This window comes from Panicum virgatum, chromosome 7K (assembly GCF_016808335.1).
Source record: "Panicum virgatum strain AP13 chromosome 7K, P.virgatum_v5, whole genome shotgun sequence".
NCBI lineage: Eukaryota > Viridiplantae > Streptophyta > Magnoliopsida > Poales > Poaceae > Panicum > Panicum virgatum.
This window is the reverse complement of record NC_053142.1, coordinates 28838612-28865014: the sequence shown is the minus strand read 5'-3', so window position 1 is coordinate 28865014 and position 26403 is coordinate 28838612. Positions and strand designations below refer to the sequence as shown.

The 26403-nt window shown below is 44.3% G+C and overlaps 2 protein-coding genes across 4 annotated transcripts; one reads left to right on the top strand and one right to left on the bottom strand.

Annotated features, from left to right (window-relative positions):
* The first annotated feature begins 8303 nt into the window (after positions 1-8303).
* Positions 8304-19274, top strand: LOC120640773 (zinc finger CCCH domain-containing protein 27-like). 2 transcript variants are annotated; one of them, XM_039916689.1, is made up of 5 exons: positions 8304-8511; positions 9911-10769; positions 11498-12625; positions 12811-13128; positions 13766-14293. In XM_039916689.1, the coding sequence occupies exons 2-5, from the start codon at positions 9999-10001 to the stop codon at positions 14291-14293; spliced, it is 2745 nt and encodes a 914-aa protein (XP_039772623.1). In that variant the 5' UTR covers positions 8304-8511; positions 9911-9998. The 2 variants fall into 2 exon arrangements, with proteins under 2 accessions (XP_039772623.1, XP_039772624.1); XM_039916690.1 differs by lacking the exon at positions 8304-8511 and adding an exon at positions 18766-19274 and having other exon boundaries at positions 9999-10769; positions 13766-14294.
* Positions 19275-19634: 360 nt separating this feature from the next.
* LOC120640774 (dihydrolipoyllysine-residue succinyltransferase component of 2-oxoglutarate dehydrogenase complex 1, mitochondrial-like) lies at positions 19635-25180 on the bottom strand. 2 transcript variants are annotated; one of them, XM_039916691.1, is made up of 13 exons: positions 24989-25180; positions 23037-23094; positions 22922-22961; positions 22732-22799; positions 22568-22642; positions 22418-22473; positions 22287-22331; positions 21868-22131; positions 21700-21794; positions 20890-20980; positions 20700-20810; positions 20340-20534; positions 19635-20247 (listed from the first exon to the last, which is right to left on the bottom strand). In XM_039916691.1, exons 1-13 carry the CDS (start codon positions 25034-25036, stop codon positions 20056-20058), a joined length of 1338 nt encoding a protein of 445 aa, XP_039772625.1. In that variant the 5' UTR covers positions 25037-25180; the 3' UTR covers positions 19635-20055. The 2 variants fall into 2 exon arrangements, with proteins under 2 accessions (XP_039772625.1, XP_039772626.1); XM_039916692.1 differs by having other exon boundaries at positions 22732-22796; positions 24989-25179.
* Between the last annotated feature and the right edge of the window lie 1223 nt (positions 25181-26403).

Here is a 26403-nt window from a genome sequence, read left to right as displayed (position 1 = left end):
AGAGTAAAGGAAACCCAAAGTCAAGTCGCGAACTATTAGGAATCAAAGCATCATCAACAAGAATCGTGATAGATCAATCTCATAAAAGATTCGGCAAATACAACTCAAGATCTCCTTACAACCCTATGAACAAACGAGGACTTTACCCCATGAAGCTAAGCGAAGCGTAGTCGATCATGGTGACGAAATCTCCGGCAAGGGATGGATCCCTTGCTGTCCTCCAACTTGCAGCGGCGCCGAGGGATGATGAGGCCTCCGGTGTCGCCTTTCTCTTGTGTCTAACTCGAATGGATCTCTGAAACTCGTCTCTGGATGCTCTCTTTCTGATCTCTCTGCAATCTCTGCTGCGATCTCTCCTCTTTGACGGCGGCATCGGGGTATATAGGCGGTTCTGGTCTGCGGTTTTGGTAAAACACAGATTAGGGTTGACGCATACTTCACGCTGAAGAAAACTGAGGCCGTTTGGGCCCCGGAATGGGCTGGGCCGGCCGGCTCAGAGGGCCCCAGGCGGCCGGCCTGGGCCCTTTCTGGCCCCTTTCGGTCCCATCTTTCGCGTGCGGCTTCTTCTCCTTATTCCTCATCTTAGCCCAGTTGTGACCATGCGTCAAAACATCTCCGAAAATGTCCAATTTCCTGTCAAAACACAACATGCTCAAATTCAGGACAAAATCGAAAACGGTCAAGTTTGGGTGCCAAGTGGCGGGTTAGTACATGAATCATCCCGAAGAAATTACCAAAACCTCTCCTAATCATATAATAGAATGGGTACTTAAGGAGCGCCAACAGCTGCCCTACAATCGGCCTGCGTGGGGGACGCCGATGCGCCAGGCCGTGGCTGCCGCTGGCGCCAGATGTTGCTATTGCGGGGAGCCAGGGACACAGAGGGCGGCAGGTCGTCGGACGCGAAGGGCCGCCCATGAGCTTCACCACGCGCCGCCACGGAGCTCGGGCAGCTCCAATGGAAGGCGACGGTGCTGTGCCGATTCCCTGCTGGGGAGCGAGCGAAACAAGTGGGAAGGGGGCTGGGGAGGTGGAGGAGCACGTGAGAAGGATGCTTGCCAGAGGAATTGGGCGGGGAAGGTCTGTAGCCACCGGATTGGGCTCAGCGTTGTCCAAGCAGAAGAGGAAGAAGGGAGGGGATGAGTGTGAGGGAGGTGTCTTGGAGAGGAATGGATTTAAAAGTCAAAGATGAATAAAGTTGAGGGATTTTTTTGGAGTAAATTGCACCCCAAGTCCCCAAACTTGTCCCGAGATTTTGGTTGGGTCCTTGAACTCTCAAATTGTGCATCTAAGTCCCTAAACTCTGTTAAGTGTTTCATCTGAGGTCCCAAACACGCCATGCAAGCTCTGAATCCGATGTGGCATTCATCTGAGGTCCCAAACACGCCACGCAAGCTCTGAATCTGATGTGGCATGCCATGTGGCGCCACAGTGGCAATTTTTTGCAAAAATAACCCTGCATATTTTTCTCTTCTCGTATTTGCTCTTTTCTTCCTCCATCTCCAATCCCTCCCCGCCGCCCCCTCTAGTGGGAAACGCGCTGCCGCCACCGGTCCCACCCTCGGCGCGTGTGACATCCCAAGTTTTTAATTTAACTAAACATAGATTATCAACCAATGTTATGCACAAAGAATCAAGAAAAATTTAATAAAAGCATCAAAATTTATTTTTGCAAGCAAATGTATATATGTATATGCATATGTATGTGTACATTTAAAGTAAATTAAATAACTTTTAAATCATTCCTCAAATGAAAAGGTGTCTGAAACAAAAGTTGTAGATCTTAAAATTTTGAACAAGTTTGGTATTCAAAGGTTTTTCATTTGACCACAGGATCATGGATAAAACTTTAGTTTACAGTGAACCCTGAACTTTCCTCTATTTATGAAACTGCCCTCCACTTCATCTTCCTCACCTCACCTCTCCCTGCGCCTTGCCTATGGCAGCGCTGTACGCCGGTGCCAGCCACCTGTTCGGGCTACGCATCGCGCCCTGGCCAAATCTGCCCTCGGCGCCCCCGGTTCTCCCCGAAACCCCCTCCTGGCTTCACCCGCGAGAGACACGCGCCCCTGCCCTGTCCGCTCGCCACCACGACGCCGGCAAGCCGAGCCCCTGTCCGCCCGTCCTGGCCGTTCCTTCGCAGCTAAGGAGCCCCAGCTCGCCCTTCCCCTGCTCCCCACGCCTATAAAGGCCAACTCAGCCCCCTCATCGCGCCAAAGCCAGAGCCGAGCCCTTCCCTGCCCAGAACAGACGCCGCTGCCCGCCATGGCTGTCGACCCTTCCTGAGCTTCATGGAGCACCCCCTCCACCCTCCCTCGGATCCAATCGAGACCCTGAACGGATTCCCCTCGTTCCACTGGACCTCCCCAAACCGCAGCCCCATCACACCGGCCACCACCATGGCCGGCGAGCCACCACCTCCATTGCCGGAGCTTCTGCTCACGCCGGCGAGCACCTTCCCGGCCATCTCCCCGCACCCCACGACCACCAAAAGGTGCGGCCCTACCTCCTCTATCTCCACCCCAGGCCCCTCGCCGCCGGCGAGTCTCCTCGCCGGAAACCCGGCCGCCCTCCTCTGTTCCCCACCATGTCTGGCCAGGGACCCCTTTGTAAATTGAAAACTAGATTCCAGGGGGTAAAATGCAAAAGATACATGAACTATTAGCTGTGAACTTTGAAAATGCATAACAAATCATAGAAAATCATAAAAATGCAAATCCAACTGTTCTGGAATCCTTGTAACAAACTCTACAACTTTTGTTACATACACATACTCAGATTATGCTTACATTTTAATCTAGAATAAAGAGTAGAAATAATAGCTCATATTTGTTCTAGGAGTTGTACTCATGAACTATAGGAGATTTTTGGATGGTAGCTTCACATCGCTGAGTAGAGGCTCACATAAATTTTTCAAAACCAGAAAAATAATATAACTAGATGAAATCCTAGTCTTTGTTAGATCTAGCATAATGCCATGCTATTTATTTCTGGATGTTCTATTACAGGTATGTGCATGAAACTTTTTCTATGTTCTTGGAATGCTAGGTAAACACCACTATACAAGTTTGGTTAATTTTTTATCGGTATAGCTATATATGTGATTTAACCCATGTTTGATAGTGCTATTTCATGATAAATAGTTCTGGTATCTAGAAAAATATGAAAATTTCATAGAATGCTTTAAACCATATCAGAAACACTCAGTAAAAGTTTGAGCACCAGAACATGTATATTTTGTTCTGTATAAATAGATATTTCTCCTAGCTGAAGCTGTTCAGTTTAATTTCCATGTTTAACCTGCTTAATGAAACTGTCTGAAATTTTTACAGTAAATTTGTTTTTCAATTTTGTTCCTTACATAAAAATTTTAGTACCAGAAACACTTCCTAGCAATGATAGTAAATAAACTAATTTTTTATGTGAAAAATGACAAATGAAAAATACCACAAATCCAATTTGCTTAATGAGTTTAAGTCAAGTTAATTACTACTCTATAAATGATTGCCCAAAAAAATGTAATTAAGAAATTTATTAATAAAACTTGTGCTACAACTTTATAGTGAAGGAAATGATATATAATTTGTTGTCATCTTAGTAACATGAACACTTTGCATTCATATAAACACGACGACACTCATCGGCGGAACCAACGAGTTGGTGCCAAGTCCAAGAATGAACTACATGCAGCTCAAGATAATCTAAGTTGCCGAAGACCCGAACCAATGTTCGGAAGAGCCCAAGGCTAAGTTTTGTCTAGGAAGGCTAGCCCCGGTGCATTTAAATGCCTATTATTTTTAATTATATGCAATCTATGTTGTAATTTATTTATCTGTGCATTTAAATTTTCAGGAGTTGACTGTAACCATATGTTCATGATCCTAGGTACCCATATTTTGAATACTAGCGGTTAAGCTCGACTAGATGCTCTGCTAATTAGGACCGGTAAAAATCGAGTGGTTTCCTGCCTCTCGCGAGATTATAGGAGTTGCAATGCTTTACATTCTGCAATAATATAAGGACCACGGGCAGGGATGTGGTACTTGTGATTCCCTGTCTATGTAGTGGCAAAAATATTAAGGTCGTGGTATGTGGCACATTTTGTTAAATTTTTGAAAGTACTAGCCACATGCTGAGAAATATGGTAATCGGTAAGCTTAAGTACCTGATTGGATCGGCGAGTGGAACGATCATTCATCCTCTTCTGAAGTTGTTCAGGATGGTCGCGCCACGCGGCTACTAGAGTAGACTTACTCTGTAGTCGAGGGGGATGACTCGGATCCACGGACTGAAAAGAAAGGGGAAAAGTCGTGTGGGTGACTTGGTTCCCATACGTGTGTGTTAGGTTCCTCTGGCTAGGTTAACGAACTCGATTCGAATCGTGCGACTCTCACGGCATGAGACTGCTTAACAATTTATGTCACATAGAGTAACAAATGGAACATGATGATGATGAATACTGGTGGATGATTAATATTTTTACTAAAATGATTGTTTAGAAATAGATGCTTATCTAGAATGGTTAATTGAACTAGAATATATAAAAGCTAAAATATGAAATTAAGGACCTACACTTAGTCGCTTTTTCGGTGAAACAAACCTCTCCAGCCAAAAAGCCTTGCATGTCTAGTTAACGGACTAAGGTATATCCGATGACGGGTAAGTCTTGCTCAGTATTAGTATACTCAGCCTTGCTTGTGGCTTTGTTTTCAGGTGATCTTTTCGGGAAATGGTTGATGTCATGTACGGGCTTCATCGTGACATCTTGCTTCGACACTAGTCTATCGTTTTATTTTTCCGCTGCAATAATGAACTCTGATGATCTCTTTTATGATTCAAAAGTATTTTCTGAATTTTAAACTCAGTTTGTAATAAATTTATGATGTACTTTTTGATGTAATAAATGATAAAATATTGTAATCTCTAGACTCACATTCGTGTGAGTTGTATGCAAGCTTTGGGTACGATCGAAGCGTAGGTGGTTTCATCGGGACTTTACCCGACAGCACTGCCGGATTACTCCGTTTGAAGTGCGTGTTAACATATACTGCCTTTATGGTGATAGTTAGCGCACTTAAGTCGGATTAATTCGGACGGTTCTGCCACAGCGCGCCCTCCTTCTGCGCCTCCCCGTCTTCTCCCCGTGCGCGTGAGGGGTACCGCGGCAAGGCGGTCCTCCTAACGGTGACACCCGCCTACTTCGAGAACGGGGAGTGGCCGCGCCACCGCCCTCCTCGGCCGCACTGCCCTCCTCCATGCTCGCCTCCGAGGATGCGCGGAGCGCCTCTATGCCCTCGCCTGCCGCCCTAGTGGGCACGCGGGCCACCTCCATTGCCGCGCTGCCACCTTTCATGGCCGGACCGCCGCCCTCCTCCATGGTTGCCTCCGAGGACGCGCGGGGCGTATCCGTGGCCATGCAGGCCTCCTCCCTTGTCGCGGCGCTGGATCCAACGCCGCCCTCCTCCATGGTCGCCGCTGAGGTGCTTGACTTGGCGGAATGCATACGGAGAAGATGGGAGGAGAGTGAGAGAGATTGGAGAGGGAGGGAGAAAGGAGCAAATGTGATAAGGCAAAAATATGCAGGGTTATTTTTGCAAAAAAATTGCAACCATGGCACCATATGGCATGCCACGTCGGATTCAGACGCTTGTGTTGTGTGGTTAGGACCTTAGATAAAACACTTAACAGAGTTTAGGGATCCAGATGCACGATTTGAGAGTTTAGGGATCCAACCGAAATCTCGGGACAAGTTTGGGAGCCTAGAGTGCAATTTACTCTTTTTGTAATTATTTGCCAGCATGGCAACATGTGGCATGCCATTTCAGCTTCAGGTGCTCGCGTGGCGCATTTGGGACCTTAGATGAAACACTTAGCATGGTTCAGGGACCCAGGTGGACGATTTGAGAGTTTAGGGACCAAGGTGAAATTTCGGAATATGTTTGGGGACCTAGAATGCAATTTACTCTAGTGAAAATTAAATTAACGAGGACCAGGGCAATCAACCGACAATTGTAACTTGTGGACGGCGAGACGATGGGCGTCGCATGTTTAGGTCGCATGAAGATTTGGTCTCCAATTGTTTTATTAGGAGTAGAGATAAGTGAGAAATGTCATGTAATTAGGTGTCGCGTAGGTGACAAAGATGGTGGTGGCTCGCATTGGCTAAGGTGTCGCCTTGGTCCACCTAAGCCCATCTTAACCCGCCTAGCTGTCGCCTAGTCGATAAGGCGGTGGTGGCTTGCCTTACCTCTGTCTTACCGTTTTAAAAATATAGAAGCTTAGTCTATTTAGAATTTGGACTTATAGGGTGTTGAAATGGATACAACATGTCCCTCTGACTCTCGACCCTTCCGCCCCTCTGCTACAGTTGAGAGAGGCGAAAAGGGAGCGACCGCCGTTTCCGGCGGCGGTTCCGCCGGCCTCCTTCTTCTCTGGCGGCCGGGGAGGCGTCGGAGAGGGTGGAGGCCCGGGGAAGCGCCGTGCGGATGTACATAGAGTAGTTAGGTCTAGGGTTTGCTCACCGGCGGTGGTCGTCGTCGGAGCTAGGTTTAGCTGGGGGAATGTTCCTTTGCAGCTTGCGTTCTGGGGCGGCGTCGACGAGGTGAAGGCGGCGGTGTCGCGGTGAATAATGCTCCAACTCCTCCTCGCCCCGATGGTGCTCTACTCCGGTGCCACCGGCGAGTTTGGGAGCCGCTGCACAGGAGTTCGGGCTTGGATCTTCGTCGCTCTACAGGTGATGTTGCTCCTGCCCTTTTGCTTCAAGGATGCGGGATGTGCTGTGGGTGTTGTGGATGGAGGCCGGCTGGATCTGCCTCGGTCTTCCCTCGGCAGCGGGGTCCGTCGACGGCGAGCTCAGATCCAGGAGTGGGACGGGTCGGGGCGCGGCCCCGGCCGATGGCCGACCGCCGATGGCTTCATCCCGTCTCTCGTGACGGGTGTCTACTTCGGCTCTTTTCAAAGCCTGTGGGCGATGGGACTCGTCCTGCTCAAGGTGATGCCCCGCGTCTTCTTCGGCAGCGGCGGCCGGCGACGAGGACGACGAGGGTCTTCGGCTTGCTCGGGATCCAGGGTGTTTAGTGTAGTTTTTATTTTCTTTCGGGTCCTTAGCGTAGTTTGGCTGAGACAGCTGTTCCTGTATCCTCCTTGTACGTCTCTGTATTTTTATGTGTACCTGTACGTTTTCCTTATCTAGAAATACATACACATATTATCAAAAAAAAAGAAATGGATATAACATGGGTGATGTATGAATGTTGCCTTTACTTGATATCAGAAGAAATATATGTTCGATGTTATGCGCATCCGCCCCGCTCCATATTTGATACACATCTATTCATATTTGTAACCGAAGTAATCCGTATTCGTATTCGTAACCGAAGCAATCTATATTCGTATTTGTATTCGAGGCTATCCGTGTTCAAATCTGAATCTGGTAGAAAATATGAAAACAAATATAACATCGATGATATCGTCTGTATCCGATCTGTTTACATCTCTACCGGCGCCCGTAGAAGAAGGGGAGGGGGTGGAAGGGACCGGCGGTGGTGTCGGATTGCGGGCGACAACAGGACACCGATATCCAATGGGAAGGATCAGGTGGGGGAGCTCGGATCAGAGGCGGTTAGCGGTGGCTCGGCCTGCTATTGGATGAATTGCAATCACATACGCTAGGAATAGAGATGCCTCTACGACCATACGTGCACAACTGCAATTTAGGAATGTCTATAGGCAGAAATAATAAAAAAATAGAGCTTATTTTACCCTTTGTTTAACTATTAGAGGCACGTATTTAATATTCCTTCCATTAAGTAATAATGTTATTTATTTGCTTTTAAAAATAATACATGTCTTTCTTTTCTTTTCATAAAATAATAATATCAATTATTATTCTTTCAAAATAAATAATGACGCAAGGAAATATTTGTACCAAAGAAAAGTAATATATGGATAGAAGGGGTTGATCGATGAAAGTGCTTGATGTAAAAAATATTATAATTTTAGTAGAAATATTTTTTTCTATCAATTTCGTGGATGTACACCATCTTTCGTCAAATTTTTAGTCTGATAAATGGAACTTCCGTGAAGAATATATATCGGACCTAATCTTAACGAAAAAGACAGATATACAAAACGTACCAACGTGAACAAACCCAATTACACAAGACGAATGATTATTACTTCTCGGCCAACGAATTAGCCTCATGGATGCGATTTTTTTTTTGCGTGTACTCATGGAAGAATTGAAGCTTGGGATTAGCGGCGTCGGCTCAACAGCAGGCAGACGGCAGCAGACCTGACCAGAGAAGCAGCGAGGGCAAGAAAACAAGAGAGCAAGAACCCTAGCCTTGCTTCCCAATACGGCAGCCAAGGACAGAATTACCGAAGTGCCCCTCGCCATTTAACCATCTCATCTCCTCACCTCCCCGACGGCGACTCCCCTCGAGCTCGCCCTCCTCCCCCGCCTCGCTACCGTCGCCTGGTCCTCTACGGCCGGCGACCCCGATTCAACTGGTAAGCCCCCGATTCCGTTGCGCCCCTTGGTTCCCCTTGCCCAGCATCCCGCGCGGCCCTGGGCCCGCTGCGGAATCGGCGAGTCGTAGGAGCCATGGTGGGAGGCGGCCGGCTTGCCGTGCGTGGTGTATTGCTGGTGCGATTGCCGCGGCGCTGCCTCGCGGTTTCTTCCTGGTTTAGGTTTTGGGTCTGTATTGGCGATTGTTGTTGGCTGGGAGGCCCCCGATTGCAGTCCGTCGCAGGGACCGTCGGGCCACGGGGTGCGGGCAGCACAAAATCGCCCCCCTGACTCGAGAAGAGCTCCATTTCGGTGTTGTCGAGCGGTGTGATTGGCGAAATTCTGTCATGAGTGCAGTGGACTTTTGAGTTCAATACTGACGATTATTTCTTTGAGAGGAGTATAGGGTTGCAAATCATTTTATTGTTCCCTATGATAGAGAGCTGTCGAGCAGGGCAAATTGGTATATGCTTGATTTTAGCGTGCTTAATTTTACATTGGCCTTTAGTCTTTCTGACATTTGCTTGTCGCCATTTTATGGATACTGTGTACATGCTGCTCTATTTCACCCTATCTGTTTGTGTTTGTCTGACATGCAACTGCTGTCTAGTTCAAACCAAAATCACTTTACGCATGATGTCTGCCAGCTTATATGCATGTTGTTTGTTCTGATCAACATGAAATTGAATTGTATTGGGATTTGGGAATGGGTTAATCTGCATGAGGGCTCCAAGGAATATCGAGGCCTTTGTCCAATTGTTCAGATGTGGTATCTCTTTGTTAATTGCAGTTTGTATTGGTGATTTTGCTGATATCCACCATCCGTCAACAATTCAGTGGCATTTTACATATTGAAATTACTAGGGAGTGACCTCAACCAGTATTTCTGTCCCCCATATTTTTGTATGTTTCTAGGAGCTAAATAGTATAACTGGAGGGCAGAGAAATCCACTCACTATTTTCATTGTGCTCACTATTTCCACGTATGATGTTGGTCAAAATTAGGGAAGCTAACAGCATGCACCCTACTGTTACATTTCGTTTTGTTGCTAGAAGCAGCATGATAAAATCTATTAATATTGTCGATTTGAGTAACTGACTTGATATATATGTTTCACCTTGACCCTTAAGCGTAGTCTGGGTTTTCTGTTCGCATAATCCCGCTAATAGTTCAAGTATGGTTTGGAAAGCTGAGTTAAACTGCCATCTGTGCAGTTCCTGTTTTAAAAAGGAAAAGAGTTACATATGGCCTTCCCACTTTGCTGTTGTTCTGGCCTATTCAGTTTGTTGTTAGTATGGTATTTTACAAGCTACTTGTTATCATGATCATTCATTATCTTTCGTATTCGATTACTCGTTGTTGTTTCTGTGTTGTGCCTCATAGTGGTATATTGACTGTAGGGCTAAATTGCTTCTTGGAGTTGAATATGATCAAGACTATGAATACATTGTAGATGCAAAGTTTGCTGCTAGCTTTGTAATCTTGAAGATGCTTGAAGAGACATCATCTCCAGCATTGGATGCTGACAGGATAGAAGCTCCTTCGCCAAAGGAAGAAAATAATTCGACAAATTCTGAAGCTGCTACAGATACTGAAGACATTGAAATCAGTGATGACGATGACCGCAATCACAAGCATCGAAGACGGGAGGCTAGGCCACAATCTGATGAGAATACAGAGGAACAACATCCAGGGATATCTCTCAAAAAAAGGGGCAGGGTTTCTGGTAATGGGCAACCTTTTGGCGGAGCTGGTTCTCAAGGCGAAGCACAGAAGGATTTTGTGCCAAAATTCAAGAGGCGTCCTGGAACAGGAGCTCACAGTCGAGCGTCTAGAGTGAGCCAATCCTTCCGATCCGATTCATCAGCTTCTGGTGCTGCTCGCCCTCCTATGGCACGAGGAAGAGGACGAAATGGTGCACCCTGGACTCAGCATGATCCCAGATTCAACAACCTTGATATGATGGATTTTGCATCCCAGATGGCTTCACAAGGACCCCCCGCGCACCCTAGCTTATTTATGGGTGCTGCATTGCCAAGTGGTCCATATGGATTTATGCCTGGAATGCCTCATGGGATTTTGGATCCAATCCACCCACTTGGAATGCAAGGTCCTATTCAGCCTACAGTATCTCCTTTGATTGATCTTGGCATGCCTCGTCAACGCTGTAGAGACTTTGAGGAACGTGGATTTTGCCTGAGAGGGGATATGTGCCCCATGGAGCATGGTATAAATAGAATTGTTGTTGATGATATGCAGGTATGACTATTTCACTCTTTTTTTAGAGCATCTATTTTACACTCTACATAAATCATAATCTTCTGCATAGTATCCTGTATTCTTTTGCTTATCTGTTGTGTTCCATCCTAACTTCCTAGGATATTCCCGTGAGATTTACATGTTTTATGGATCCAGATTAGTTCCTTATATATATTTTTGAGCCAGTGTCATGGCTATGTTGTGCCAACATAACTGTGGCCCTGAAAGGCATGCCCTGAGCTCTGTTATCAGTTATCGCTAGTCTGAGTTGTGAATCTTGTGATCAATGTTGCTCGCAAATGTCACAATACCCTATCCAAAATCCAAACTGCGAAATCCTGTTGAATTTTATACCATATCCAAAATCCAAAATGAGAATTCCTTTTAAATTTTATATCTTACCACAATTAACTTTCGCATGCCTTGTATCTTTTTCTTCACTGTAGCATTTTATCTTCTGATTTTGCTTGAGTTAGTTTTTTAATATAAAAGATTAAACTTGTTATGGGTGGCTAGGGTTGCCAATTTGCACACCTATGGGTGGCAAAGTTTGGCTCAAGTACTACTCATTTTGGTTTTGGGGCTCTTTCCCCTTTTTTTTACCTTCTTAATATATTGATGCGCAGCTCTCCTGCGCATTCGAGAAAAAAAGGCTCAAGTACTACTAGATAATCTTTTGTCCTGAGGTAAAGACATTGAATTTGATATAATTTATTATCAATTTGCAGAGTCTTTCGCAGTTCAATCTCCCAGTATCAGTTCCAAATGCTCAAGGACTCGGAATCCAAAATGAGGGAGGAACTGGTTCTGTTAACTTATCAAGTTTTGGAGGCAGTAAAATTGTTCCCGTAAAAGATGTCAAATCTGGTGTGGCAAGTGATGCAGTAAAACCAAATGGAAGCACCACTGCAGTTGTTGCTGATGCTGATGTATATGATCCTGATCAGCCTCTATGGAACAATGAACACCCAGAAGCATCGTGTGCTGGTTTTGTACATAACGATGCTGGAATGTGGAATCCTGAATCCTCAGGCTATGAAATGGGGCAGGAGCATTCAACACAGAGTTTGAAGTCTTCTGTTTGGGGCAGGATAGCATCAAAGAGAAAATCAGGGGGCAGTAACACAGCTAAAATTACATCAACAAGTACTACTGGAAACCAAAAAGGTGATTATGATGACATGGCTCCCAGCACAGCCCAAGTAAAGTCCACTGCTGCTAAGGATACTAATGGTCAATCCAATTCGAGAATATATGCAGATGTGGGCCGGCAAAGTAATCGAGCTGCTCAGAAAGCATCCCGTACACTTTATGTACATGGAATTCCCCAAGAAAGCAACAGATGGGAGGCCCTTCTCTCGCATTTTCAGAAGTTTGGTCAAGTAATAGATATTTATATTCCATCTAACAGTGAAAAAGCTTTTGTCCAGTTCTCGAAAAGAGATGAAGCTGAAGCTGCCCTTAAAGCTCCGGATGCTGTTATGGGCAACCGCTTTATAAGGCTATGGTGGGCCAATAGAGATAGGATTCCTGATGAGGTAGAGGGTAGGATCCCTGCAAACTCTTCCCAATTGTCTACTACGCTGGCCAATTCTGCCCCTCAGCCATCTTATCTCAGCAGAGTCAAGGAAAATATTCAATCTACAACTCCAAGGCCTAGTTCTGGACCTTCTGCTGAACCGTTGAGTTCTGGTACAGGTTCTAAAATGCTGTCAGCAAGCAGTATAAAACCAATACCTCATGCTCCCAAAAGGAATGAAAGTCTAGAACTATTGGAAGAACTTCGCAAAAAACAGGAGATCTTAGCTCAGAAGCGTGATGAGTTCCGCCGCCAGTTAGAGAAACTTGCAAAACAAGTACTTACGTTTTCCCCTATACTGGCTTGAATTTATATTGTTTACTCTGTAATTGTTTGTTGTTAAGTGAATAGACTTTTCTTTAGTAGGAACAAGCTGAGTGTTTATGCTAAACTTGTCCTATTAGTTTCCCTTTTTAGCTGTCTGTTCTGCCGATTTCTAATAAGTAAACAATTATATTGCAGAAAGGTTCAGCTAATTCGGTTAAGCATGCAGAGGCCAGCGGAATAGAAGTTGCTTCTAATGATGCATCAAAAGTAAAGGATGCAAGGTCCATCAGCGCGAGGGCTGAAGGGTCACAGGAGGTTTCTGGTTCAATGGAAAAGAAAAGTTCTGGAGAGTTGGCTTCATGCTCTCAAAAATCTGCTGCGATATCCACACAGAAATCAGCAGTGGTTGCAAAGCAGACTACTCTGTTAGCACCTTCACAGAATAGGTTTAAGCTTGACAATCGAACCACATCATTCAGAATTCTTCCACCTTTGCCTTCTGATATTGCAAATGTAAGTTCAGCATCCAACCAAATGCTATTTCTTGATGTTTTGAAACTGTTAAGGTTATGGTGCTATTTTGAGAGTTTTATCTGTGGAGCTCGATGTTTTCCTGTCAATATTTAAGATAAGCATATACTTGAACTTTTGGGGATAGATGAACACATAATATTTGAACTCCTTTGCTGAATTTTTGGCTTGGTATTGAAAGTTTAAAACTGCTGATAGTAGGTTTGAGTGATGTAAGTACGCAATACGTTGGACCATGTATCTACTGCTATATGTATTATCTAGAATTCTCTAATGGAATTTGCTTCTTATTCTTAGGTTATAGGATTTGCATGCCTTGTGCAACTGCTTTACTGTTACATCTTTTGTTTTGGATAATGACTAAGACTTTAACAATAGTTATGTGCTACTGCCCTATGGCTATGTGGTGAGCCGGAAGTTAGTCTTGTGTCTACATTTAGTGGCAAGAGGAGCTTATAAAAATCAGTCTTCCATCTGTGTTTAACTGATGACAACAAGTTTTTTTTTCAGAAAAGAACGCACCTTTTCCTTTGATTTCGCATGCTGCATTTTGTGTTGATTTATTTGATTACAAGCTGTTCATTTTATTTCTGATATCTCTTACTATTTTTATTTACAGGAATCCATCTTGGCAGACCATTTCTCATCGTTTGGGGAGCTTTCATCTGTTGTTCTGGAAGATAGCGAAGCCCATAACCTTGATGCAACTTTAAAACCGTCTCTGAGTTGTTCAGCCTGTGTGACTTACACAACACGGCAATCAGCTGAGAAAGCATTTATTGGTGGTAAATCTTGTAAAGGGCATACACTACGATTTATGTGGTTAACAGCATCTCCTGGCTCAAATAACCATTCTAGACCTCAGAATACTTCGATTCCTGTCAGGGCCTCCAGTATTTCTGGCCATACGCAAAGCATGTCTTCTGAGCCCCCTTGCCCTGTTGGGAAAATCTCATCTACTGCCACATCTTATACGGCAGCCATTCCTCATAATAAATCAACCTCAACTGCCAAAAGTGCAAAGACTTCTCCAGTTGGAATTTCCAAAGCTTCAGGTTCTAGTTCCTCTCTATCGTCAAATGATGAGTGTCCTCCTCAACATGGATCAACAAGGAGTGTTATCTCAGATTCTGCGCTTCCACAATGAGGTACATTGCACCTGATCATGAAATCATCCTACAGTTCTATAAATTGTTAAATTTGAATTTGTTGCTAATTACACAATAAATGTTTTTGAACATTGGCATGACCCCGAAACACAACTTCTTTACTAACATATATGCTGTATTTGAAAAATGGTAAAAGTATATATCATGAATTATGTTTCATGATGTCCACTATTTTTCATAAATCCGATCAAAATATTCATGAAATACCTATACCAAGGTTTAAATACAGACTGCACTTGCTCCAATACTCCAATTTTTATTGGAGGGGGTATGTTCTAGGTCATTGGCACTTTGTTACATGCATGATTTCAGGATTGATTTTTTCACGTCTACTTGCCAAATAGTTCATGCAAAAAGGGAACCACTGATGCTGGCAAAGTATGCCATAATGGTGTACTGTTATGAGTTTAGCAGTCTGGCTGTATGCAGTGCTTCAAACATTATCTGATCTGTCCTGCTCCCTCCAGCTGCATATGCATGGAGGCCAGCAGTAGCACAGCAATTAGAGTAATTCAAATTTTAGCACCACCCCCCCCCCCCCCCCCGGTGCCCCCGTTGTATACGGGGAGTTCAATAAGTACGGATGATCATATGCAGTTGAGACGGTAGTTGCTTCTTGTTCTTAATAATTAATTCCAGTAGCCGTATATTACCTTCATTGGTTCAGAATCCAGAATATATTGATTGATATGTGAATCTTGCCAGAGGGCGCGTAACAGGCTTCATAAAGCATTATGCTTAGCTTCTCCAGTTTCCAATGCCTTTGTTATTCACTCAAGTTTTTACCATGTTAGAAACTACTCTGAGTCTATGATCTTCCCTTGTATCAGCATTGTTGTATGCATCTTCTGTAATTGTCTAGAATGGGGCTTAGTTATTTAATCCCCAATGGTTAGTGCACAGTGAGAAATTCTCTTAAGCAACTAGATCAAAACCTTTCTGTCTTAACCTAAACTTTGCATTGACACAGCGATATTGGTTGCTGATTGTCCTTTTACTTTTTGTGTGTGTTTTTACACATTTATCTTCTATCCTGTTGCCCTTTGTTTTGCCTCCTTATTTTACTGCAAGCTGTTTCATGAAATATATTCCTTAGGTAGTGCGGTTATTCCTCCTGCTGATGTGTTAAATCATGCTATTTCCAATGCATAATGCAATGAGTTATTGTATTATTTATTTATCTTTATTATGTGCATGGCAAGATCATCTGTGAGCTTAGCCTACAACTGCCAAAATTTATTCAATTGTGACATATCAGAGAATTGCTAGTGTGCAAGACTAAGGTTGGATGAAAAACTCGTGGCTTGCTAGCTCGCTCGGCTCGGCTCGTTGGAAAATATTAATGAACTGAGCCAAGGTTTAAGCTTGGTGTTTTATCGAGCTAGCTTGTGAGCCGAAACGAGCCAACACCCAAATACTAAGCCGGCCCAGCCTGAGGATGAAACCCTAACTGCCTTACTCGATTACTCCCAGCCCTCTCTCCCTCTCCCTGCGCGGTGGCTACGAGACTTCCCCCGTTGCCTTGCCCGTCCCTGGCTGCCATAGCGCTGCCGCCCTAGTCCTTCACACCTACAGACTCCCGCCTCCACTCCCTAGCCGCCCGGCCCAGGCAGGCAGTGCCGCACCGCAGCGGCCCTTGCCTCAGTCCAGTTCTCGGCTCCAGTCGTCATACGCAGGGTTTTAAAATCCGACCGGTGACCGGTAACCGCCGGCCTCTGGTTCCGGTATACCGGTCTGGTTTGGCCGGTTACCGGTCGGAACCGGACAAATTCAAATTTAAATTCAAACTTCCCAGTTCAACCGGTTCGTACCGGTATACCGGCCGGTTTGGCCGGTATACCGGCCGGTTTGGGCCGGTTTGACTGGTAACCGGTCAAATTCAATTTTTTTCTTTTTTGGTTTAAATTCAAATACCCGCAAAGTATACTAAATAAATGTTTGTATAACATATTTTAGTCTAAATGAACCCTCCAACCCTCTTTTGTACTATTTTTACATTGTATTTGTATACTTTTGTATGCACGTTTTTTTTGTTTAACTTCAAATCCCCGCAAACTATACTAAATGAACGAATTTTTGAGAAAATTTGACACCATTAGATTTGTCGCATCTTGAAGTATTTTTAGGAATTTTTTTGAGAATTTTTCATTTTTTTGAATTCAAATTTAAATTTTGAATTTGGACCGGTTTCATACCGGACCAAACCGGAACCGGTCCGGACCGGTTTGACCGGTAACCGGTCAAACCGGACCGGTTACCGACGGTTTGGTGAACCCTGGTCATACGTCGCTGAGCGAGTCGGTGTTGGAGATCTCCAGCGGCCCGCCCCACGAGTCCTGCCCGAACATCCTGCTAGCTCTACATGCACCTCTTGATTCTGCCCTGCGCCGCCGCGGCCAGTCTGCCTCCGCTCACCGACAGCAATGCGGGCGATGGGTGGGGAGTTGAGCAGGGGACGCTACACCTGCACTGAGTGTACGGAGCAGAGCGGCGGGCAGGCGGGCGGGGGGGGAGGGGGGGTAGGTCGGCGTGTGGCTTTGGGCTCGCTAGCTCTGGCAGTTGGCCGTCATTTTCGAGCTGGCAAATGAGTCGAGCCAAGCCTGACTTCTAGCTTGGCCTGGTAGCGAGCCGAGCCGGCTCGATATCTAGTCAAGATGGCAACGGGTAAAACTTGTGTGAACATACCCTTAACATACCCGTACCCGCGAGCCAAAACTCATGCCCGCATCCGCACCCGCTACTCGCTACGGGTAGAGAACCACGCCCGGACCCATTATCCGCGGATATCACCTGCTTGCGGGTACGCTCGTATAGTCGTATACCCGCAAACTTAAGGAAAGCATGTAAACAACATCTTAATAGCTTAATAAGCAAGCGCTAAGGAGGACCCCGCGGCCGCCGCTCTAGGATGGCGAGCCCCTCGCGGCGGCGGCTGGTCCAGGTTCGGCGAGGCCCTCGCGGCGAGGACCCGGCGGCGGCACATTTGATGAGGTGATGGCTTCGGGGCGACGAGCTAGTTGGGGAACTGAGGGTGGGTGCGCAGCCGAGAGGAAGGAAGGAGGGTGCGGGTCGGGTGCACTGGCGGCGACGCCTTTCACAGCGCACTCGAGGAGGTGGGGATGGGGGCGGGGGCGGCAGACGGGCCCCTGGCAGCACATGGAGGAAGGAATTGGGAGGAGGGGAAGAAATGTGGATGGAAGCATGTGGAGGAAGGAGTTGGGAGGAGGGGAAGAAATGTGGATGGGTGAGGTTGAAACCCTAACAAAGCTTATATATCTGCAGTTCTGGTCCCACCTGTCAGCTGTTGAAACAAGTATGGCGGGTTTGCGGGTGCGGATATCAATTTTTGATACCCGCGACTGTACCCATGCATGCGGGCATAAGTCTAGATCTGTATCCGCACCCGTTGGGTTTAATATCCGCGGGCATGCGGATATTTGCTACCCAGCCTTATGCAAGACTCACATAAAACTTGTTTCCATCCAACTCCCACATCTCCTATAGTTCACAAGCAGTGAGACACCTCAGCTGCTGACAGGTTGGCAAGGGACATTATGCATGTTTAGGCATGGCAACGGGTACAAACCCATCAGGTTTTACCGTCCCAAACTCAAACCCATGAAAAATATCTAGACCCATTAAAAAACCCATACTCGTGACGGGTTTAAAGTTTTGCCCAAACCCATACCCATCGTGTTAATGGGTACCCGTGGGTAATCCGTGGGTCTACACTTTACTATGCTAGTTTTTATCACAATCAACAAATTTAATATAGTAAGCATCAGATTTATAGTGTATAGGAATACAAACACTATAACTGTAAAGCAACAACACCCTATTCAGGGTTCCTTAAAATAAGAAGGGAAGGATAAGGGGTGTAAGTTTATTGTAAATTTAAAAAATAAAATGACAATTGCACTAGGTTAGATCGGGTTTAAAAACTCATGTGTTTACAGGTTCGGGTATTGTAGGAACAAACCCGTACCAATAAACCCAACGGATAGGATTTTGTGCTCAAACCCGTACCCTAATGGAGTAAAAATCCATCGGGTTTCGGGTTTCAGGTACCCATTGTCATCCCTCATGTTCGCATTAATCTTTGCGGCTGAGGACCCCCCATTGAACGCTCATCTCACTGCATGTTCCAGCCAAGACAACAGATAACAGAAGCTGGATGGAACCAGTTTTGTTTTTGTGCATGATACCTTTTGTTGTTTGATGCATTTGTGCAAATACATTTCGTTTTTTTTTGTTTGATATATGGCAGATGGCACATTGGCACAAGACTGGTAGTTTGTGCAATCCACTAAAACTTTGTTATTGACATTATTGTTTGCGTGTTTATCTGTCCTAAAAAACCATCTCCTTAGTTTTTCTGTTTTCATTTGTTTTAGCGTGTTAGTTTTCCCTTTCTAAAACAATTGGCATGCTAACGTGCTTTTTTCCACAGATTGTATTCGGACGACTTGGTGTTCTGAAGCTTGGCTTGGCTTGGTTGTTACATAAATCTTTATCTAGCCAAGTTCCCCAGCACACTTAGTTATCCGAAGATCTTTGAAGACCTCTTGGTATTAATTATGGGGCAGCATGGATAAGACCCACAAAAGGGAAAACGGATGGTTAAGAATAGGAATTTTAATGTAAACTGGGGCCTTTTACCGACGGGAATCACTGTCCAATCTTATCGTTCTATGAGGTGTGCTAGATCATTTGTGCACCTTATTTTGGGGAGCATTATGCCGAAAGCAGTTGATATTATGCTAGTTCTGTAGTTTGTAGCTCCTTGCTGAAAGCAGCACCGTGTGGATTATGTTATGAGCTCATTGAACACCAAACTCGTAACTCATCTAGGCCCGCATGTCCAAAACTTCTGTTGTGCATAGCATACTAATAGGGCATACGTAACTGACCCATTCAATGCAATTTTTGTGTTTACCTATTAGGGTTCCTTTAAAATAATCTATGTTGTACTTCTTATGGCCCCATCTCTCTCTCTGATTTCATATTTAAAAAATTGCAGCTTACGGACATGCCAGTATGCCACTGAAATTCGTTGGGGACTTTTCTCATGCACTCCCTGGTTCCAATTTCCAAATATAAAATGTTCTGTCTAAATCAAACTTTTCTGATGTTGATAACTTTATACAAAGATAGACCAACCTAAGATGAAATCTTACATTTTGAAACAGGGTGTTTATTAAACCAGGGGGAGTTCTATGTTCTGACAATCCAACGAATGCAACATATGATATCGTAATCTTTTTTCTTACAAAATTCAGCTTCCACGAGCAGATTAGAATCAGATATTGGAGAGCATACTGAAGATAAAAATGTAACACATCCAGACAGTTATTCTGCAGATCCAGCGAGAACGATTGGAGCACCGATATAACATCAAATCGCAAACAGTACGGTAATACAGCTAAGGACCTCGAGTTGCAGATTATGGCAGATAATGGAAACCCCCCCAAAAAAAATGCAGCAGCCTCTATTGCTTTTGCATGGGGTAAACAAACGGCTCTTCAGGGAACTACATCCCGAAAATGGACATCTTCGATAGAAGTAAACTCAGCGTTGAGTTTGGTGCTTTCTACAATTATAGGAAAAAAACTCACCATATCCTCGGCTCAGATCTGCCTTTCTGTGGAAGCATTTCGTTTTCATTCAGTCAAAAAAATTTGCATGGTATTATTTCCAGATAAGCACAAAACAGTTGGCAGGCCAGTGCTGGAGCCTCAACTTAAATGTCAAGCAGCAACCTCCTGGGGTCTTCGACCACATCCTTGATGCGGCGCAGGAAGAAGACGGCCTCTCTGCCATCAATCAGCCTGTGGTCATATGTCAGGGCGAGGTACATCATCGGCCTTGCGAGGATGTCGCCGTTCACAACCACAGGGCGTTGCACAATGGAATGCATCCCAAGAATCGCTGACTGCATTTTGTTGAGATCGCAAATCAGAAGACTACACAGAGCATGCTACAGAATGTGTTGAAGAAAACTTCTGATAGAAGGCGGGCAGTTACCTGTGGGGGGTTGATGATAGGTGTGCTGATAAGGCTTCCATAGACACCACCATTGGAGATGGTGAATGTTCCTCCTGCCATGTCATCAATTGACAGTGCCCCCTCATTTGCCTTCTTTGCAAGGTTGTTTATCCCTTTCTCAATGTCAGCAAAGTTCATGGTATCCGCATCTCGGATAACAGGCACCACAAGACCCTGAAAAAAATATTTAGATCAGTGAGATAATTGAAAATTAAAAAGAAGGAACAGGCATAAGGCCCTGAAAAAGTTTAGATCACAGTGAGATACACCGTAAACAAAAAGGAAACAGGTACCACGAGTCCCTGAAAAAGATCTACAATCATCTGATAATGATGGTACCTTGGAAGTGCCAACAGCAACACTGACATCAACATAGTCTCTGTATATGATGTCATCACCATCAATGACAGCATTGACGATGGGTTGGTTTTGAAGTGCAGAGACAGCAGCCTGCCAAAATAAATGAAATTAGCACGCCCCCATAAGTATGTCATGCAAAAGCCTGGCAACACATAAGCCTGGCAGGTACCTTGACAAAGCAAGACATAAGACCCAATTTGACACCATGCTTTGTGACGAATTCATCTTTATAATCAGAACGAAGCTTCATCAAATTTGTCCTGTATTATACATCAATTTGGTGATGAGATAAACACAACACCTAGCCAGACTTGAATAAATGATGATGGTAAAACAAAGATGAACAGCATAGTAATACACGAGTTATTTGCGGTCTTGCACAACTAATGACTTGATTATTTTGGTCATTCATAGTAAAAAATAATTTCTATCAACATTCATACATATTCGACAATTATATAGTGCAGTACTTTCATAAGTGTGCATATGTTCTGAATTTCCAGGGTGCTGCAGCAAGTATTAGGGCTCCTTCAAAGTGGAAAATAGGGGGAGCAGCGATCATATATTGTAGTGCACTCAGACAGACTACATTCTCTATTGTGTGGCAAGCCACATCTTTTAACAATTGGGATGATGATAGGAGAAGCGCAAAGATAAAATGATTAGATAGAAACCTACCGCAATAATTATTATGTGCATTATCATTATTATGTAGGAATAGGAACGACTAAGGCTGTGTTTAGTTCGCGAAAAGGTTTGATTTTGGCACTGTAGCACATTTCGTTGTTACTTGACAAACAATGTCCAATCATAGACTAATTAGGCTTAAAAGATTTATCTTGTGCTAATTAGTTAGACTGTGCAATTAGTTGCTTTTTTCAACTGCATTTAATGCTTCATGCATGTGTCTAAACATTCGACGTGACGGGTACTGTAGAAAATTTTTTGGGAACTAAACAGGGCCTAAATTAGCACTTACATGTCAACTTCATTAAATGTTGTCAGCATTGCAAAGGTGTTCTGAGAATCCTTCAAACGGTTTGCAATACGCTTCCTGAGCCTTGGCATCGGCACCTGCAACATCATGGTAAATGTGCATGTCCCTCAAATAAAATCTGGAACTGTCATTGGTTAATATAGGCCTTACCCGCCGTTCACGTTCTTTTGGAGGGAGCTGTGGTTCTGAAGGGGACGTTTTTGATGGTGCAGTAGGCTTAGGTGCTTGTGTCTTCGGAGGTTCTACCTTTGGTGCTGTCTCTACTTTTGGTTTCTCTTCAACTTTTGGCGGAGAGGGTTCTTTTGGAGTTGATTCCTCGGATGGAGCAACATGTGTTTCAGCAGGTTGAGCAGACTTTGATATGATTGCAATTTTGGTGCCTGGAGTAACTGTATCACCTTCACTAGCAATGAACTGGAACACAACAGCAGTCAGAAATAGCAATAATAAGTATCAGAGTAGCTGCTGATCTATATCATTAATAGATATAACCACTGATCTGGAACATTAATGGATAGTATGTATCCAAGAAAGCAGATTGGAAGCTAAAAAGGAGCAAAATCATTCACCTTTTCAATAACACCAGCTTCAGGACTAGCAACATCTATAGTAACCTGAAACAGAGGAAGGAAAAACAATCTTTTTATGACCATTCGCAAATGTGGCGCTCTAAAAATATTTAAACAGATGTCATCAATACCTTATCAGTTTCGATCTGTGCTATGGCCTCATCAGCTTCGACTCTCTCACCGGGTTCTGTTTCAAAGAAGTATTATTAGTGAACAAATAGAACCTTGTGTAGAAACGAGGGAGGGAGGGGCATAATCTTCAAAATGTTGAGAGATCATACTCTTCAAAAAGTTAGCAAGGGTTCCATCAGTTACAGATTCACCCATGAAGGGCACAACAGCCTCAACCTTGTCTCCTATAGAAGGAAAAACAAGATTCCATAAGCACATAATGAGGAACACATTTATGAACACTATTTCACCTCAAAAGGCTACTGTGGTTTACCATTGTCTGAAGCAAATGACCGACTCCATACTTGGTACGGAGAGGCATTCGGCATGTAATAACGTCTTCTAAAAAAGGATTACAAGAATGTAATAGTTGTATTAATTGAAAAAACGTAAGAAAAATTTATGCAAGCTCATTAATAAAGAAATCACATTCTCTTAACTAATGCATGTAGTCTAATAATTACCTTGTCAGCTTCGAGCACTGGGACGTAGCTGGAATCAAAGCTGAAGAAAACAGACATGTATTATAATCAATTTTTAAGATCAATACTAAAAACAAGGGCTAGTCAAACTAATTACCTGAAAGTTGGCTGCTGTAGTTTCTGACATGTGTATAACTCCTTAAGAGGCCTAGTGTCTGCAAGTAAATCAGAACAGTGAAAAAGAGAGAATTAACTTTAAAGGAGTGGCGTGCTAATAGATGCAAACATATATTATCTGTGTATCAGTACTGCTACAAATGTGAATATGTGAAATAGCAGAAAAATTGTACAACTATAACCAAGAAGGCTTGGTACACTACTTCCAAATAAAATGTAAATCAGCAGAGCAATTTACAAGTAGTGGAAGAATCACAATAGTGACACTTTTTGAGCAATTTATAAAGGAATATCTTGAAGGTTGTTCTGACTGTGCACTTTGCTAGAATTTCATAATGGCACCATTCAACTTAACATTGTTATAAATGATGGCCACCAATGCTGAAGCATCTGCCGTACTTGACAGCTGACCATAAAGCTTCAGCCTTCAGGATATAAAGCCATCCGCCGTCAGAATCATGCAATGCATTCCTTTCCATCCCTCACTCTTACTGCCTGCCACACCCCGGAACCAGCCGGCAGGCATCAAATCCCACTCCCCCACCATTAACCATCAAACTAACGTTTCTCATGGTGGAAGAAGGCAATTGGGGTGGGGGGCTTGGGCTACACATACAAGCTTCTTAGTTGTATTGGTAGACAACATCCAAAAGTTCAAAAGCATTAAAGAATAGCATTGGTTGATCAAATAATCTCCAAAAGCCTTCATATTTGAAGCAGTAGGTTCAAGAAGACTGATTGATCTGGGTTTGTTTGACCGACCTTTTCCATTAAACATGATGTATCTAAGTTTCAAATGGTGAACTGTGAGATTTATCAATTTGTTGATTACCATGTAGTATGCCACAACATTTTACACACTACTATGCATAAAACCGTATTCTTAGGTTGACATATCACACAGAAGGTCACATACCGCTTGAGCACATGAGTATCAATACTGAGACCGCTGCAACTGAGGTTCTATGTATTCTTAAATGCACATCAAAATATGCTCAGCTAAGATTGTAAGAGCTTATAGCGGTATTTACAAATGGACACATTCTTGGTTCAGTACAGAGCACAAAACTTCCATTAAGACAATCTACTTAATAAATATGGCTCAAAAAAGTTTCATCAGAAGTCATAACATGTAACCATGAACCAAGAAAATCAGAAGTAACATCAATCTACTCACTAATTGATGGTATTTTTCAGTTGTATGCTAAACAGATTGTACTACACAACACCGAAAGGGTCCTCTTTGCAGGTAACAGCTAGGCATAAGGAAAGTATCATAGCCCAATCGTTCAAGGTCCATTTGTTAGATTTGTTTAGATTCTTTTGTATAAACCACAGGAAAGGCAGCAAAGAAATCAATTGACTAGACTCCTTCAAACGCATATAATCCTAGCGAGCACAAAACCTCACAAGATGGGGGAAATTACAAGCTATACATACTTCCTCTGCATCCATTTGTTGATCCTAAATCATATTCCACAGCCACTAGAAAGTTGATGCCAAGGTTAGCCCATGGAATGGCCAGAAATAGCACGTTTGCAACCCTAATCTGTGTGACGCGATCCCAAATCATCACCCCAGGGTCCCCGGACTGTCCCAATCAAATCACGGGTAAAAGCGTAGGGAGCAGCAAGTAACGTCCGTCCCTCAACCAACAGCGCCCACCTGCGGCAGGCCCCGGGGCGTCGCAGAAGCGTCGGCTCCAGCGCCCCCCGACGCGCTCCCAAACCCAACCAGGCAACCACCACCCCCATCCGGGGGACCCGAATCCGGAGAAGGAAAAAAACACGCGCATCGGACGGAGGCCGCCTACATCGGACCCCGACGCGAACCCTAAATCCGTCGGGTTCCCCGAACCACAAAGGGGAACAAAAGCTAGCCGCCACCCACGGAGACCGCGCACGAGGGAGGGGAAAGGAGCGGAGGCATTACCGCGCCGGCGCGGCGGCGGAGGAGGCCCGAGGCGACGCGGGACGCCATTCGCCGGAGTCCTCACAGCGGCGGCGTGCGGGGGGAGGAGGAAGGGGAGGGGGCACCAGGGATTCGATTTGGCTTGGGTCCCTTTCTATTCTTCCCTTGGGAGATGCAAATCTCTCGTCTCTCTCTGACTTGCGCAAGGGGGGGAGGGGGTGCCGCGTGCAATCTGGAAGCAGGAGAATGGGAGAGGGAGAGCGGGCGGTCGCTTCGCTCCGGTCGCTTTCGGCTTCTCCGGGGCGCCACTGGGCCCACCAGCCAGTGGGGGACGCACCCTTGTTTCGCGTGGAGACCTCATTTCGGTCGATGCCAGGTGTCTACTTTTCTTCTCGTTTTTTTCTTCTTCTTGTTGTGTACCTGTAGCTGCCACGATGGTTCAACCACTTTGACCATTGAATTCTTCTTTTTTTCTGACTGGTTCAAAAAAGTAATTCGGGTATCGAGCTGATGACGTTTTGGGTCATTACTGGTGCTCGTTCTGTTCCAAATTGTCGATCATTAATTTTTTATATAATATTTATTATGCATCTAAATATATACTATGTTTAAATTACATTTCCTATTTAACACTCAGGTTGTTGAATAAGTATTTAACACCCCGACATCTCTCAAGCCCAAATCCATCTAGCATCCATTCCGCAATCGGAAAATTAAGAGGTTCAAATCGGAAATAGATCTATGTAACTGGAAAATTTAGCCGCAACTGGAAAACTAAAAAGTCATAACCGGGAATCGGTCTACATGACCAGTAATTTAGCTGAGCCATCCTGAAACCGGAAAATCCAAGGTTCTAACCAAAAACCGATTCAACGTGACCGAGTACTAACCTTGGATATTGAAATTTTGAGAATTGCGCTAGCTCGAATCCTTTTGTGGGATTGTTTGGGGTTACCAGCCCCATTTTTCGGTTTAATAAACATTGGTTTTTTTAAAATAGCAATTTTTTTATTTTGGGGATACTTTTTCCGGTTTCGGGAACACTTTCAACGCTAGGGTAATTTTTCAGTTACAAGCACCATTTTTCAGTTTAAGAAACATTGGTTTTCTGTTGAAATAGCAATTTTCTGATTTCGAGAATATAGTTTCCAGTTTCGAGAATATTTTTTCGATTTCAGCTTCCTGTCGAGAGGTGTGCCGTGTGTTTTCCGGTTGATAGAACAATTTTCCGGTTTTGAGACTAGTTTTTTTGGTTTCGCACTGTTTCTGACCCTAGACGGGGGAGAGGGGGGCTGGTTTCGCCCCTCATGTTTAGATTCATAATAAAAAAATATATATTTAGAAAATTCAGAATGATCTGCGATTTAGAATGGACGGAGTAGATTTTAAAAACTGGGCAGATAGTTAAAAGCTGATGAGAGGGGTGGATCTATCTA

Bases quoted from the DNA above. Each gene is read 5' to 3' on its own strand.
- LOC120640774 (XM_039916691.1), bottom strand. From the start codon at position 25,036: ATGGCGTCCCGCGTCGCCTCGGGCCTCCTCCGCCGCCGCGCCGGCGCG. The intron at 20,981-21,699 runs GTAAGTGCTAAT...TGTATAATACAG, and splicing joins ACATTTAATGAAGTTGACAT to GACAAATTTGATGAAGCTTC. The intron at 20,248-20,339 runs GTAACTGCCCGC...AACAAAATGCAG, and splicing joins CTATCATCAACCCCCCACAG to TCAGCGATTCTTGGGATGCA.
- LOC120640773 (XM_039916690.1), top strand. From the start codon at position 9,999: ATGCTTGAAGAGACATCATCTCCAGCATTGGATGCTGACAGGATAGAA. The intron at 12,626-12,810 runs GTACTTACGTTT...ATTATATTGCAG, and splicing joins TAGAGAAACTTGCAAAACAA to AAAGGTTCAGCTAATTCGGT. The intron at 13,129-13,765 runs GTAAGTTCAGCA...TTTTATTTACAG, and splicing joins TGCCTTCTGATATTGCAAAT to GAATCCATCTTGGCAGACCA.